Source organism: Anomalospiza imberbis, chromosome 4, assembly GCF_031753505.1.
Source record: "Anomalospiza imberbis isolate Cuckoo-Finch-1a 21T00152 chromosome 4, ASM3175350v1, whole genome shotgun sequence".
NCBI lineage: Eukaryota > Metazoa > Chordata > Aves > Passeriformes > Viduidae > Anomalospiza > Anomalospiza imberbis.
In genome coordinates, this window is record NC_089684.1 from 51,907,143 (window position 1) to 51,922,447 (window position 15,305).

General features: G+C 39.0%; 2 protein-coding genes across 5 annotated transcripts in view; one reads left to right on the forward strand and one right to left on the reverse strand.

Annotated features, from left to right (window-relative positions):
* Positions 1-54: 54 nt before the first annotated feature.
* Positions 55-435, reverse strand: LOC137473332 (submaxillary gland androgen-regulated protein 3A-like). The gene has a single exon (XM_068189210.1). The coding sequence runs from the start codon at positions 433-435 to the stop codon at positions 55-57; it is 381 nt and encodes a 126-aa protein (XP_068045311.1).
* GRK4 (G protein-coupled receptor kinase 4) overlaps positions 193-15,305 on the forward strand; it is a 38,829-nt gene continuing 23,716 nt past the window's right edge. Inside the window, exons 1-3 of one of the 4 annotated variants that reach the window (XR_010998532.1) lie at positions 193-485; positions 10,809-10,895; positions 11,557-11,669. Coding sequence is in view for 2 of the 4 variants with exons in the window: in XM_068188547.1 (XP_068044648.1) it covers positions 434-485; positions 10,809-10,895; positions 11,557-11,669 (252 nt within the window). In the remaining 2 variants the exon portion in view is untranslated. Of the gene's footprint in view, positions 486-10,808; positions 10,896-11,556; positions 11,670-13,367; positions 13,498-13,699; positions 13,774-15,305 lie in introns of those variants that run through there. The other 3 variants (XM_068188547.1, XM_068188549.1, XM_068188550.1) reach the window with 3 other exon arrangements.

Consider the following 15,305-nt stretch of genomic DNA (forward strand, 5'->3'; position numbering starts at 1 on the left):
TTACCGCTCTGCTCCCCGCCCGCTTTGGGACGAGGCCGGGGAAGGTTTGACGCACTACATATCCCAGCAGGCCCACGAGATATCGCGCGCGCGTGGCCCCAGCGCGCACCGCGCTCTGCCTGCTGGGACTTGCAGTCTCGGTGACGGTGAGGGGGTGGCAGCGCAGGGGCGGTGCTGCCTGAGGCGGGCGGAGGAGCCATGGCCGGGGCGGGAGGGCGCTGCCTGCTCTCCGTCTCCGCCCTCGGGGAGGGGGAGCGCGGTGCCGGGGCGAGCAGCGGGTGATGGGGAAGAGGCGAGCGCAGTGCTGAGGTCCTCTGGGGCCGGATGAGCCGAGGCTTGGTGCCGCGGCGGTGGCGGGGCTGGAGGAGGCGGCGAAGGAGGCTGTAGGGGCGGCCCCCGCTCCGGCTGCCCTGAGGGGAAGGAGCCCCCGACCATGGAAATCGAGAACATCGTGGCCAACACGGTGCTGCTGAAAGCCCGGGAGGGTGAGAGCCGCGGGGCGAGGCGAAGAAGGAGGAGAAGCGGGAGTTCGAGGCGGGGCGGGCTGAGGACGTATACTGGGGGAGGAAAAGGGGCTGAGGTGAGGGGTAAAGGGGCCCGCGAGGAGGGGGAGAGGAAGTGATGGAGGAGGAGAGGCTGGGAGGGAGGAGAGGCTGCCGGGCAGGGGGTCTGGGCGGGGCGGGGACCCCTCGAGGTGGCGGCGGGAGCCCTCCCGGGGCGGGCAGTGAGTCCCGGGCTGTGCCCTGAGGCACCTGCCCTGCTCCTCCCGCGGGATCTGTTTGGAGTTACTGGCTTGTGGCTTTGCTTCTGAAAAAACACCCCTCCCTCCTTCCCACTTGATTCTAATAGTGTTTTTACCGGATGTTTTAAAAAGGTCGTTAATCTGTAAGTTCTCAGTTCATTTATAAATATAAATGCATATGGATATAAACGATAAAGTGACATAAATCTTCTCTGGAAAAACCTTGCACTCCATCTTGCTGAAATTCCTGCCTGTGAAAAACGTAGCTGTTGAATACGACCTGTACTTTGCAGTCGAATATTTTGTATTATCCTAATGCAAAAGTGTGCTATTTTCCATTAGATTAACACTTACAGTTTGACTCCCCAGAACACCTCGAGCTGAAGATTCCTCCCCCCAGCTAACAAACGTTTTGGGTAGATAATTAGTTTTAGTATAGCACGTGGTTGCTGTTTAAAAAAACATCTTGAACTAAGATTGTTCTACTGCTTTTTCATGTGTATATCTGTCCATTAAATGGCCACTTGAATGTCTCCCTGGATTACCAGTGTACGTTGTGCAGAGTATATTTTTCAACTTTGAAATGTGCATATTCTTTTTGGATTGGATCCTGCTTGTCTTAATTGTGTTGAGAAGTCTCATTAGTTAAGCTGGAGCTGTTTAAAGTGAGTAAGAGCAGCAGAATCTGCCTCTGTATGTTTTGCAAGTTCCTCCAACTCTAAATGGGTTTGGCACTTACGCCATATGTGTATCCAGTTAAATTTGCCTTAAGCAGCAAGAGAGGAAAATCAGCTTTTTGACTTTGAAGTGGGGTTTGAAAAACAGAGCAGTGATCACAATTTTGGGCCATTTTCCAACCTTAGCTGAAGAGACCACCTCAAACTAGAGGACATGTTTTGGCTGGTTTCACTGACGGTAACATGTCTGTGGTGGTGCTGCCTGCATTTGGAATTTGCATTGAAATGATCTGAGAAATGAAGAGAAAGTGGAATCTGGCTCAAAACTTTACTGTGTCCAAACCCTTGCCACAAAGAGCGGAGTGGTAATCTGCAGAGGCTTTTAAGTGGATGCTTAATGTCAGGCTGCCTCTTTAGTTAAGGTTTCACTATGTTTAAAATAAATTATAGTGGTAGAACTGACCAAACAAGATATTTTAATGAACTAAATGAAAGTCTGAGAGCAGCTGATGTGAAGATCAGTTCTACCTGATGTGAAACTTAAAAAGTAATGGTTATAATCTCTTACTCTCTTTGTACCTTCAATTGGCCTGAGCTCTGTTGTGTAAGCATGCACAAAAAACAAAGTGAATTCTGGCTTTGAAACTCTAGAACTCCATTGATCAATAGGTAGAAGGTCTTTTACCTTTTCAAGTCTCAATCCCTGTGCATGGGATACTTTTTATGTTACATTTTTCAAAACCCTCCTTGAAATGAAAGTATTTTCTGACTGATGCATGCTCTGGCTGGTCTGGGAATGTCTGGTTTACTCCATCTGTCAAGACTATTCCATAACAATCCCTGTCCCAGCTCTGTTCTGAAGTGCCTGATAATCTGCACGGCAATGGGGTTTGTGAAGTTAGTGTGTGAGATTGATGTTTTAATATATTCTTTGCTAAAAGGGCCTCGCAACTGGGACAGAAGAGCAGACTTTCAAATTACTTTCCTTCCCACATTTCTATTATCACACTCTATAGTGTATGGAGAGGTGGGATAGCATGGAAAAGTGCAGAATTATTTCTTGTGGAAGAAAGTAAAATCCAAAGCTAATGTACAATAGGAGCTTCACTTACTTTCATGTATAGGCTTTAGCCATGTCAGTAATCTTTCTCCTCGGTGTAGGTGAGAGAAGGTGTTCACCTGGATAAAAATATCAGTTGTACAAGCAAATAAATTAACGTGTAAATTACTGTGCTCTTATTCTTTGTTTGCAGTGCATATCAAAAGAAATCAGTGAGGCTTTATTATGGCATGGCTCAGTCTAACTGAGACTCTTTTCTGATGAAGATGAGAGCAGTAAAAGTTGTACCCTTGAATACATCTTACAAAGTCTTTTAACCCCAGAGATATGTCATTTTCATTTTGTAAATATAGAAACAATAAAATACGTGTACCTGTCCACTTATGGTGAAAGAGTATGACAGGTGCCTAATGGGAATTTAGAAATTCCCAATAAATAACACCAAATCTTATGTGAGCACATAAACCAGATTTGTACCCATAATTTTCCTCTAGTTTTAGGTGCTCTAATACTTCTGGATGTGAATGTTGATAGGATGTGAATATCATTTGGGTTTTACATTTATAGGTGTGCAGAATCAGCACACCTTGAACAGCAAGGTTCATGTCTACCATTTAAATCTGATTTGATACATAGAAAGTAAATTTGATCTATGTTATTAGGGAGCAAGGAACTCAGAATGAATATCTTCTTGTTACTTTCTTCTCCTATACAATAAAAAAAATGAAGTGCTATTGCTTTCTGTTTCTAGACTATCTACCTGCTCACTCAGTCTTACTGTTGGCTTATTTCATTAGAGGCATGAATCTTCTAATTCAATTTGTGTGAGGATAACATCTGTTTATAGGAGTTTACTAATTCCATTTTTCAGGTCATACAAAACCCCAGCTTTCCCCCAGCCTCAAAACTTTGTCTCTGAGAGGATGTTCATGGCTTTTAATAAAGCACCATTTTAATAGAAGCCTATCTCTTTTCATTAAAGACTTGTAATGTCTCTGGAGCAACTGCAACATTTCTTTATGATAAGAAGGGAAGCCGTCAGGCTTCCTTATCCTCTTTTAAAGCCACTTGGTAACTAATCAAATGCCAGTTCTTTGCAGATGTGGGTGTTAGTGATAACATAATATATGATTCTTGAATGTACCTAGAACTAGAAGATGTTATGATGGTACAAAGTACCCTTTGGTACTCCATGGATGAAAGATTTAGGAGTCAGGAGCTGTACTGGGAGTTTTTCTTTCCTTGTCCAGTTTTTCAGTTGACCTGCTTGTTTCAAAAGCTGGCCTGTCCATGGAGGGTTTTGCCTTCAGAGGAAAACTGCAGTGCAAGGTGTTTTGGGATTCCCTGTCCCAGTTGCCTGGAGGGGTGCCTGAGGGTTAAGTGGCCCTCTGTGTCAATCTTGCTCTTTCTTCTTGTGATACACTACTTTTTGAGAGAAACCTCTATGTGGGAAAGAAAAAGAGGAAAACTTCCTCTTAAGGTGAACCCAAAGGAGGAACAGGCACAGGTGACTCAGAAGAAAAACAAGAGATTACGAAGCAAACTCAGAGCTGATGTTATGAGTGCTGAAGTGCAGGAACTGAGGTACAAAACCACATAAGTGTTAAGAGATAGTGATGTATGAACTGAGATTGCAAGCTTTCACACCAGATAGTCCATGTTCTCCTTACTCAGATTTGTGTGAAAGAGTAGTGTACAACAATGTGCTTTCTAGTTGTGTACAAGAACAGAGAAATTAACACATTCATTTTTTTTCCCAGCAGAAAAATATTTGAAATTAGTTTTACTTGAAGGACATTGAAGAATTTGTCCCATAAATGGAGAGAAATAATAAATATAAGCAAAGTTATTCTGAAAAACAAGAGTTCCACCTCTAATTTTTATTTTATGTTCACTTTTCTCTTTATATTCATAGCTTCTGTTTATATTTCAGTCACTCTCAGTAAATCCTTTGAATATATGTAAGCCCCAAATTCATTTCAGCATCCCACACATAATCTGTGATGTTGGGAAGGAAATAAATTAATCCCTGTATGTTTTAAACTGCTTAGGAGTCTTTTTTCATTGCCTAAAGTAATAGTCTCAAAAAATACACCCAAAGGGTAGATGCATTGTTCCTTTGAAGTCAGTGGCAGTTTACTCCAGGTGAGGATCTATGCCAAGAGTACTTTTTAAACATACCTGGTCCATTTGCATCCACTTTAAAATTCATTTCTATTGCTATGGCCAGAGCAGTTTGGGAATGAGAATTGGATCTGCTGTTAGGCGTAGAATATCCTCTGATATTATCATTGATTTTGGCTAAATTAAGGTCATGCCTCAAATAAATTCCCCCCCCAGCTCTTGGTTGTATGGTTCTAGCCTGTGGTTGCAGAAGGGGTGAGGTAGTTTCCAGCTGGATCCATGAACCAATCAATCTAGGGTATGTGGGTTTTTGAGGTGGTTTTTTTCCTTATGTTGCTGGGTGTTTTGGGTTTGGGGTTTTCTTCCCAAAATTGGTGTTCAGATGAATCAGTAAGCTCCTGCAGATTTGATAATTGCTAAGTGCAGTCCAAAGATGGATTTAGAAGGAAGGAACCTTTCAGTAGCAGAATGTGATCACAGTTTGGCTTAAGTGAATCCTGTTCACAAGATACTTGTTTCAGAATAATTATCTTAATGATGTATTCTTCACAGGAAGAAAGCAGTCCACTCAAATAGTGAGTTTTATCTGTCTGGGCTTGAAAACAATTGAAATAATTCTGGAAGCAAAATAAATCCTACTTTTGCTCGCAGTATGAGGTAATACTTCAGTATAGTGTTGATGGTACAAGGAAGGTATCCTATTTCGTGTGTGTTTGTAACTAGGAAGATAATTCTATGGAGATTGCTCAGATCAGTTTGGCTATTGAACTGAACTGAATTCTTTCTTTATTTCAGTGGTAGGACAAGTGGTAAGGCAAGGCACACTGATACCCAGAAAGTCCACCAGCAGCAAATACAAATTTTAACATTAGAGTGCTCAGAGTTTTTGCAGTTGCTTTCAATTGTTGTCAGTTCTTCCCTCATTTGCCTCCTATGTTCTATTGCACTTTTATTGCATTGTGCTTTAAATTGCTGTAAACTCATTGTGGCAGGAAACATGTCTTCCTGTGTTTGTACAGAATTATGCACAATGCCTGCCTTTTTGTCCTTTATTTAATGAACTGTAAGGGGAATGCATGTGGGCAAGTTGGAATCTTAAATAATTACATTTACTAAATAAACACAACACGAGAGGTCTAGTAATTGATACACGCTGCTGCTTTGCTTATTTCAAATGTGGCAATTACAATAAAGTTTTCACAATCAGCTTAAAGGAATTTTATTTCTGTAATATCTGTTGCACTCTTAGTGTACAATCATGCTAAAAATTCCTTGTTTGTTGAATGTAAAATTGCATCGTTCTGGGTGGTTTTTTTTCCCTTGTAAACCCTGTTCATTGGCTGGTTATAGCCATCTGGATATGTATACAGAGATGTTACAATGTTTGACTGCGAGAACAGATTACTAAATGTTAAGATCAGTTACATTCACTTGAGTTGATACAAGCTTTCCATTGCACACCTCATTGGTGAAGCGCAGAGGCTGCGCAGAGGGCGTGCTCTGGCATTCCTACGTGTGCACATGATCGCTGGGGCTGGATAGAGAGCCCATGTGAAGAACCAGTTGTTCGAGTGGTGTTAGCTGTGGGAACAATAAATGATTGTGCACGTAAACAAACGGCACAAATGTTCACCGGGAGAGCTGGGCTTTTAACTGCCTGCTGTGTTACTGCCTTGGCAGTCAGATGAGCAAGAGCACTCGAGTATTACCTTGCTGGAGTTCAACTCCATGTACTCGAATCCAAAAATGTGAGAACTATTATCTTATAAATGCTGTAATGATCTGTAATCTATAGATATATTTTGTTTATTTATTGTACTACTTGCATTTTTACTTCTGTTTGCATTCAGAAGTACCTTGGCCTTTGTAATGCTGGTGAGTTAAGTGCTAGCCAAAACCTGAATTTTCAGCCAGGTGATTCTCCTAAGTTTACTGAGAACCAGCCAGATTGTATTTATCATATGTCTGGGAGAGAAACAAAAACAACAACAACAACAAACCCAACAAAAAAAACCCCTTTTGGCATAGAAAAGTGTTGCCACTCTGTTTAACATAGTTGTTAAGCTATGGCCAGGCTTGAGTTGATACAAGCTTGTATTTTGTCAAAATACAACATGATGCAAGTTGTATTTTGTCAAAAAGTATATCTGACTTGCAGAATGGAGAAAGTTGTTGTGAACCCCCACATCAGTACCTTATGAGCTGTCTCTAGAACTGGAAGCATGACAACCTTCCTCAAATGGTGCTATGTGTGAGCTTGTCTTCTAGTTTGAACTTGGTGCTATTCCAGTGTTATGGTCTGATCTGAGGAGCTGAGGTATTAATTCCACACTGTTTTATTTCTTTAAGGTGGATCTTGCCCAATAAAGGACATAAAAGCAAAATTTGTTACTCAGTGGGCAGTGTTTATAAATGCCTGTATAGCATAAGGTCACAGTTAAACAGGAATTTTTTTTTTTAAGTGAAAGATTTTAATCCTTATTTTGAGTAGTTTGAAGAAAAACGTTTCTGGAACTAGGAGAAGATTTGAATTCATGTGAGTTTTAAATCTATTAGGAAACTTGCCTGCAACTGCCTTTGCTGTGGGAAAGACATATTTTAAGGCAGTGTATGTACCCAGCTTATTTTCATGTGTCTCAGTGTAGATGATGTAGAGCTCCTGCATCTATTGTTTTGCATTTTTCCTTGAACCAATTGATTTGATTTATACACTAAAGGCATGCTGTAGGTTGTCATCTTGTTGCAGTCTTAGGCATTCAGAGTTTATCTGGGTGTGGTCAAGTGTGAATTTCTCAGCTGGTATCTGACAATCTGGTTTGTAGAATCAGTTTTGCAAGAATGAAGTTGTAGCAATCGCTACAGAGCTGTGTGCTGCTCAGCCTCCCAGTGCTTCTCAGCCTCAGATACATGGTGCCTGCCCTGCACAGGTGGGAGAGCTGGGGTACAGGGGTCCCCAAAAAACTCTATGCCAGAATCTCAGTGTCAGTGTAGTAGCCAGTAAAGAAGGATTCTGCATGACAGAATCCAAATTCATTGTCTCAAGGAAAACTGATTTAATGATGTTTGGTGAACATTGTGCTCGGTGAAATGAGAGTCAGTCTGCAGATCAGGTCTGCAAGGAAGATCTCTGTGGCTGTGAGAAGTGCATCTGAGCACTTAAAACATATTCTTATTTCTTGAAACAGGTTGTGGCCACAGCAGTTTCATTTTTTGCAACTTGTTGTGGTTTCACTGATGAATAAGCCAACTGCATTGCCTTACATACATTTTTCAAATATTTCTCTGAAGGTTAAAAAAAAATGTGAAATAGAACATCTAAACATTTTGCCCATACCATATTCTAGTGTAGTGATCTAACTGAATTTAGTATCTATCTTTTTAGGAAGCAAAAATAGGGAAAGAGTTAAATGTTGAAATTGTAACTCTAAGAAGTAATCTGGGGACAAAGAAAAGGTAAGGTTCTTGTGTACTTGAAAATGCAATTGAAGTTTCTCCTCACTATAATGGTGTATTGCTGCATCCACCCTTCTCTTGGTACAAGATGAGTTCGCTTCAAGCTGGCCATTGCTCTTAGCCATGATTCCTTCTGGAAGAGGCAAAAGCAGTAATTCATCTGAGCCACAGAGGTCAACCAGAAAGCACCTTAACCTAATGGATTTCTGGCTCTGCTGTTGGAAAGTGAGCTCTTGGTCTTTCTGGAAGAATTTTATCTGAAGTGTTTTTGAATGAGATTCAGAATAGAAGCTCTGAAATCAATATTAAGACACTTTCAAACCACAAGTGTTATAATTTGATTTGATACTTCTTTTAAACTGCCTCAGAAATGGAAAAGGATTTTGCAATTAGGGACTAACGTGACAAACACATTGGCCTTCTGCCATAACTTTTACCAGAAATGGCTCTTTATGTTACTGGGACATACAGACTTTTACAGTTGCATTTGCTGTAAATTCAAGAACATTCAGTTCAGAGAAAACTGAGAGCACATTGATTTGGTTGATACTGCTAAGCACTTGATTCTTGTGTATCATTAATAAATTATATGTAGGCTTTATTGACTTCTGTAGGATGGTGAATTCAGTTGCATTCTAGCATGTTTCTCTTTTTGCAAAATGAAGTTCATAATGGTCACATCATAAGTAACTGGCCAAATATTTGGGCAAAATACAGCCCTTTTTGTGTTGGACTTGAAGTAAAATACACTAGCCATCCTCACCTTTTTTTGGGGTTGGGATGGGTTGGGTTTTTTTTTCTTTGACAGTGCTTCAGAACATGGTATTCTTGATATATATCACAGTTCATTGTACATTTTCCATACAGCATTGTGATATGAATTTGGGTTTGGTTTATCATTCTTGATCAGTACTGATTGTATGGTTCATGCACAATTGAGTCTTTCTGGACAGTTTCTAACAGAAGAAGTTTAACTTCTGTGGACCTTGCAGCTTAGTATTACATGGCTAAACCTGATACTTCTAACCATTGTTTTTCATGATCACATAATCTATACCCAGGCCTTGTTGTTCAATGTATGTGTATAGACTATCTATGTTAATATTCCTTGATTGTCTTTGTGTTCAGTTCTGTTAGAAGGGCTTTATGTTTTGTGTGATTTGATTTTCTTCAAGCATATATTCAAGTTCTTTTTAAGATCAAAAATATTTTGTTAAAATAGTCACAGTTTGTTTTAATGATGCTGGTAATTACAGCCTCATTATTAGCTCTGGTACTGCTTGAATTATAGGATGGGAAGTAGATTCCATATTTTGTGTTCTAAGACTTTATGGAAGGCAAATGACATACAAAGTGATTATTAGAAAATGAAGTGCAGAAGGAGTTTGCGCTTTTTTAGAGAGTAGGTGTCAGTTCAAAGAATGTCCACAAGCCAACGTTTATAGGTGTTTAATTCCTTATTTTTTTACCTTTCTAGGGATACTAGAGTTGAGAATGTTTTGTTGCAGCAGTACAGTAAGATGTCAATATTCCTGTTAGCAAGGATCATGTAAATTTGGTATGAACCAAGGTACACTAAAGCTGGGACTGGTGTAACTGCATTGGTGGAATGGTTCAAGAAGCTGTATGTTTGAGTAAAGAGGGGCTTTCAAAAATACATGTTTTGTTATTCTGAAGATGTTAGTTCCTTTCACCCTAACGATTTATTTCTGAAAGAGTTTGGTACCCTTTGCTGCTTAGTTTCTATTCAGGTTACATTGGGTAACTCCCTTCCTTTTTCTCCCATTGTGGTTAGCAGTACATACGGCTTTGTTACGGTGAGAAAGCTTCTGTGTAGATTTGCTGCTGCTTTGTCATGTGGAAATGCAGCTGGTGATATATCTTCGTAAAATCTTTTAAAGTCTTTTGCAGCTCTAAGTTACTCTTCAAACAGAAATGTTTTGGATCTGTAAGTGTGTATATGTTCTGTCTAGCTCTGCTTTTTTGATAAGTATGCATATCTTCTGTAAATGAAATTGGCCAAGGTAATGTGCTGAAAGACCAATGTAACATAGAAAATGTGGCACAGATATATTTTTTTAGAAACTGAGAAAAACATTGTGGTAGTTTTTAAAAATCAATACTAATTCAACACCAGTGCTGTGAAATTTGAAGCATTGAAAATATCTAAATTTTACAACAGCTAAGTTCTCCTGGTATCCTTGTATGGTCTAGAGTAAATAGTGTGTATTTGAGCTATGCCCTCACATTTATTAGTGAGATCTACTCTTACTACTATTACTGCCCTTAAAGAGAGAATATTTATGTACAACCTAATTATTGAAAAATGTGTTTAAGAATTTTGTTCTTGGTATTTTGTTACTCAGCTTTATTTTCTTCCATTTTTTACCATGGTTGAGAGATAATTCTCAAAAGTTTTTTCGTTCCATCTTTGATGTTCCAGTTTTGTTTGTGATTTTCAAAATACCTAGCTATTTGTCTTTTCTCTGCAGAGATATTCTACATACACAGCTAAAACGTGAAATATTTGTCTTGGAAAAGACTTTACATGAAACATGAAAAAAATGCATTAAATTTCTTCTGTATCACATTTGTTATTGGTTTGGATATTCTTCTAGATGGATTTCTTTCTAGACATGAGAAGTAGTCTGACACATCTGTGTAGAACTGACCTAATTTTATGCTATTAATGTTATGTTAAGCTTTACTCTGACACAGTATTGTGTTTTACATTATTCATATTTTCTTCTAGGCAAACGGAGTGGGCGTAGTAAAAAATGGAGAGAGATGCTGAAGTTGCCCCCTGTCAGCCACTGTGAGGGTATTCGGTGCTCCATCGGTGAGTGTCCCGTAGAGTAAAACCTCTCTTTTGAGAGAGAAGGATAAGAGTTTGGTGCTGTTAATGGAAAGGATTCTATCTTGCTTCTAAATGCTAAATATCAAAAACCAAGCTATTAAACTTGTAATATGATGGAAAACTTATGAGAAAATAAAATTTATGAGAAGATAAAAAGTGTATCATAACACATTGTTTGTTAAAGGAAACTGTTCCTAAAGAATAGATTTATAAAACCTTGAATTAGAAAAAGGAATCACATTATAAATTGATGGTAATATATTTTACCCTTTTCCTTAATGCCTTGTAATAATGTTTTAACCTTTTCTGTTATTATCTTGTTTTCCCTCTTTCCAAACAATATTGTTTGCTTTGGTATTGCTGTTTCACAGTATGGTTGCTTTTTGCACCCTAACCTAAATTAACCTCAAGCATTAAATTCAGTGTGTTTTTAGTAAATGGGATGGTCAGTAGAACACAGATGTGACTGAAGAGTGTTTCACTATTTTTTGGAATCATTGCATATTTATGGTATCTTTGATAAATATGTTAATGTAAAATCTTCATGTTTGAGTGATGTTTTTCTGACCTCAGATGGAAGTAATGACCATCCTACTACAAAAATTAAAAAAAAAAAAAATATATGTTATCTTTTTTTCCCCAGAAAGAGACTATAACCAGCTTTGTGACAAACAGCCAATAGGAAGACTTCTCTTCAGACAGTTCTGTGATTCCAGACCAGATTTGAAAAGATGCATTGAATTTCTGGATGCAGTGGTAAGTAGTGAGAAATGGATGATGGCTATAATTACTCAGTGTCTTATATATTCTTGTATGCAAATATTGCACTTTTGTGCTGGTTTTGCTGAGATAGAGTTAATTTTCTTCATTATAGCTCATTTAGTGCTATATTTTGGATTTTAGACCAAGATAATGTTGGTAACAAGGATGTTTTAGTTCTTGCTGAACAGTGATTACGCAGTGTCAAAGCCTTTGTGTTCCTCATGCTGCCCTAAATGTGAGGAGGCTGATGGTGCAAGAAGTTGAGAGTGGACACTGCCAGGACAGCTGAGCCCAAAGAATATCCCATACCATATGGTGCTGTGCTCAGCAATAAAAGCTGGGGGAAGGAAGGAGGAAGGGGGGAGGTTAAAATTTGCCAGCTAGCTGTTATACAAGAGAATGAAGCCCTGCTTTCCTGGGAATGGCCAAATATCTACCTACCAATGGGAAGACATGAGTGCATTTCCTACTTTGCTTTGCTTGTACCTGCAGCTTTGCTTTATCAAACTGCCTTCATTTCAAGCTGCAAGATTTCTCACTTCTGACCTTCTGGTTAAAAGTGGGGGAAGTGAGTGAGCGCCTGTGTGAGGTTTAGCTGCCTGCTTGTTTAAGACACAACCATTGCATTAATTTTCTCTATACACCTCTGTTTCCTAATGCTGTGTACTTGAAAACAGTGTGAAAACATAGTCTTTGCTGACTCTAGAGCTGGAACTTCTGATGGATGTCAAAAAACCATCTCTGTTACTGAAAGGAAAATGTTTAGTGTTTACCATGAAGTCTCTGCCATTTTGGTATGGTCAGAGCTACAGAAATGAGCATGATGGGAAAGAGAGAAGCAATTTTAGGAAGATGTGCTGCTTGGCTTCTAGAGCCTGAAAGGATGTCTGTATTATGAATATTACTTGCTATACTCAGCCTTCAAAATGTTATAAACATAAAGTTGTTGCAACTTGCATGAAAGCCCTAGGCTACACAGCATGTGCTAATTAAAAACTATATAATGGAGATGGAAATTTAGAGAACCATCTATGGAAGGAGAAAAAACAATTTTTTTTTGAGACTAAGGGAAAAGGTCTTGATATATTTACATCTTGATATCTAATGCTGAAGAACAAGAGAGGAAGGAAGTGTGCCCACAGCTATATTTTGCAAAAAATCCTCAACCCAAAACCCTCTTGGGGAGGGGGAAAGTAATGAGGAGATTAGGCAGGCACAAAACAGCCCTTAAGAGGAGAGGAGAACAGCTCAGAGCTTTTGATTCTTTGTCCCTCTTTGTCCCTGAGAGCAATGAGATACAGTCTCAAACTGAGATTGCTGACAAAAGAACAGATTTTCTCATTCCAGTCATTTTTGTTCTTACATGCAGAGAACAAATGACCAAAGAAGACAGAAGTAGGGTAGTGCTGCTGCTTGCATGCATCCCAAACTACAATATTGGAATGCAAGATGGCTCTGGAAGAAGACAGGGTGTAAGGAATGTTCATGGGATTATTGCTGAGCCTCCTATTTCACAGTATCTTCCTTCCCCTTTGGTAGTAAAAACTGAGGCAGCTAAAAAAGAATTTGAGTGTCAAATAGGTGGAATCGTTTATATTTGTCAATGAATCTGTGTGCAATTGGGCTTACTCCCCAGGTGTGTTTCACTTTTGTGACTCCCAGGAGCTGTTTGAGCACCAAATTCCAGAGACTAGATTGGCAGTTGGAGACTGACTGGATTGAATGGAAATCCAGATCAGTGGAGCTTTCATTCCTGAAGTGAATATAAACCAGAGCCCTTAATGAGTGCCATGCACTGACAATTGTGGATTTATCCTTAATGGTTATAACTTCTGCACACATTTTAATCCTTGTATCTTAGATAAGGAGTAGCAGAATCTTTGGCAGCACAAAGGAGAATGAATCTTAGGCATGACTGTAAGGCAGGTGTGTCCTTGCTCTACAAGATGTCATTTTTAGGTAAAACTGTCTCTAAGAAGTAACTGTTTTTCACTAACTGAAAAATCTGAACTGTTTTGAAATATGCAACCTATAATGTTGTGTGGATTTCAACACTTCTTTGAATTAACAAAGACTGGCATAGCTGAGATAATCTGATGTAAGGGATAGTTTCACAATTTACTTTTTTGTATTTGGTGTTTTAACTTCTATTTGAAAAATCAGGGTGAAAAATTATTCTTGGAAATCATTGAAACAAGATAGCCTTTGGTGACTCTCATGATCTGAAACTAACATCCTGTCTTGATCAAGGATGTGTGATAAAATACCTACTGTCTCTTATAGATGGTTCCTGAGTTAGGCTGACTTTGTGGACTTTGGCACCAGATTTCAGCAAGCTTGTTCTTTTAGGGGTTTAGGGTTTTTTTTGGTTGGTATTCTTTGTAAGGCAACACAGGAAGCAAAAGCTGAGGCTGTGTGCTTTTTACCTTGGCTTTTGCCAAGTTTAGGTTTTTAAAATGTTAAATAAATTTTAGACTTACTCTTTTGGGAAAAAAATTCCCAAAATGAAATGTCATAGCCTTAAAAACCTTGCATCTTAGTTAATAGAGTTTTCTGACTCTTTTACATGAAGCAATGTGATTTCAGCAGTGTGATTATTTCAGGAGTCCAAAATCAAGGTAGTACCAATACTATGCTGTCTACCTGTACTGAATGCTGAGTCTGGTGAGGTCCAATTCTTGGGAAGCTGTGACCTAAAAGTCTGGAGTCAGCTTGGCTTTACAGAAAGAGTTGTGAAATAACTGAATGTAAGTGACAGAAGTTAAAGTGAGGAATTAATTATCCAATCTAGTGACTCATTTCACTAGCTAGGGATGGGGTTACTCACATACGAAAAGGAATCAGTGGCAGTTCAAACTTCCCTGTAAGTAACAGAATTATTTGGAAAGGCCACCTCTCAAACTTCCTTTTAAATTACACTATCCACTTAAAACAGTATGCCTAACTAATTGTATAAAATTAGTGGTAAAGGTGCTAAGCACACTGCTGAACTTTAGGTTGATAAACTTTTCTGACTTGCTCAGGTTAATTAGCAGTTGCAGAAGAATTCCTTCCCATTAGACTTTTTGTTGTGGAATTGAACAGCAGAAATGATGGCTTGTGTTTGGATTGATGGATTTGAGTAGCATGCTGAAGTGGGTGATACCATAATGTCTCAGTAGAAAAAGGTGTTGATGACTTGAGTCAGTGTTGATGAGTTGTCATTGATGGCAGAACTGGAAATCAGGAATTCTGTTATTTCCAGTTTTGTGTGTGTGTTTGATTCTTGGACTGTCATTTTTTAGTGTTCTAGTTTTCTTTGTAAAGGTAAATAACTTCTGATTAAATCAATTGCTTGTAATTTCCAGTGAGGTTTCTAATGGTTGTCGTCCCAATATGCCCAACTGTTGTTTGATACAGTCATCCATTCTGGAAGTCTGCCATGTATTCTTTGTTCCTAGGTGCATGAAGTTACATCCTGAAATCTGACATAAGCTTTGATTGAGTTGGCCCAGCTAACAAACTTAATACACGTTGCTGTTTGAGTTTGCTCTTTTCTAATTAATCTTTCCCCAGGTTTTGGGTTTTCTTTAAATCTTGTAACTTCTGATGTCTGCTTCTAGATTATTCCATAAAATGGTTAATAGTAAA

What these genes read in the sequence shown, in the direction of transcription:
- LOC137473332 (XM_068189210.1), bottom strand. Translation starts at nt 435, where the DNA reads ATGGTCGGGGGCTCCTTCCCCTCAGGGCAGCCGGAGCGGGGGCCGCCC.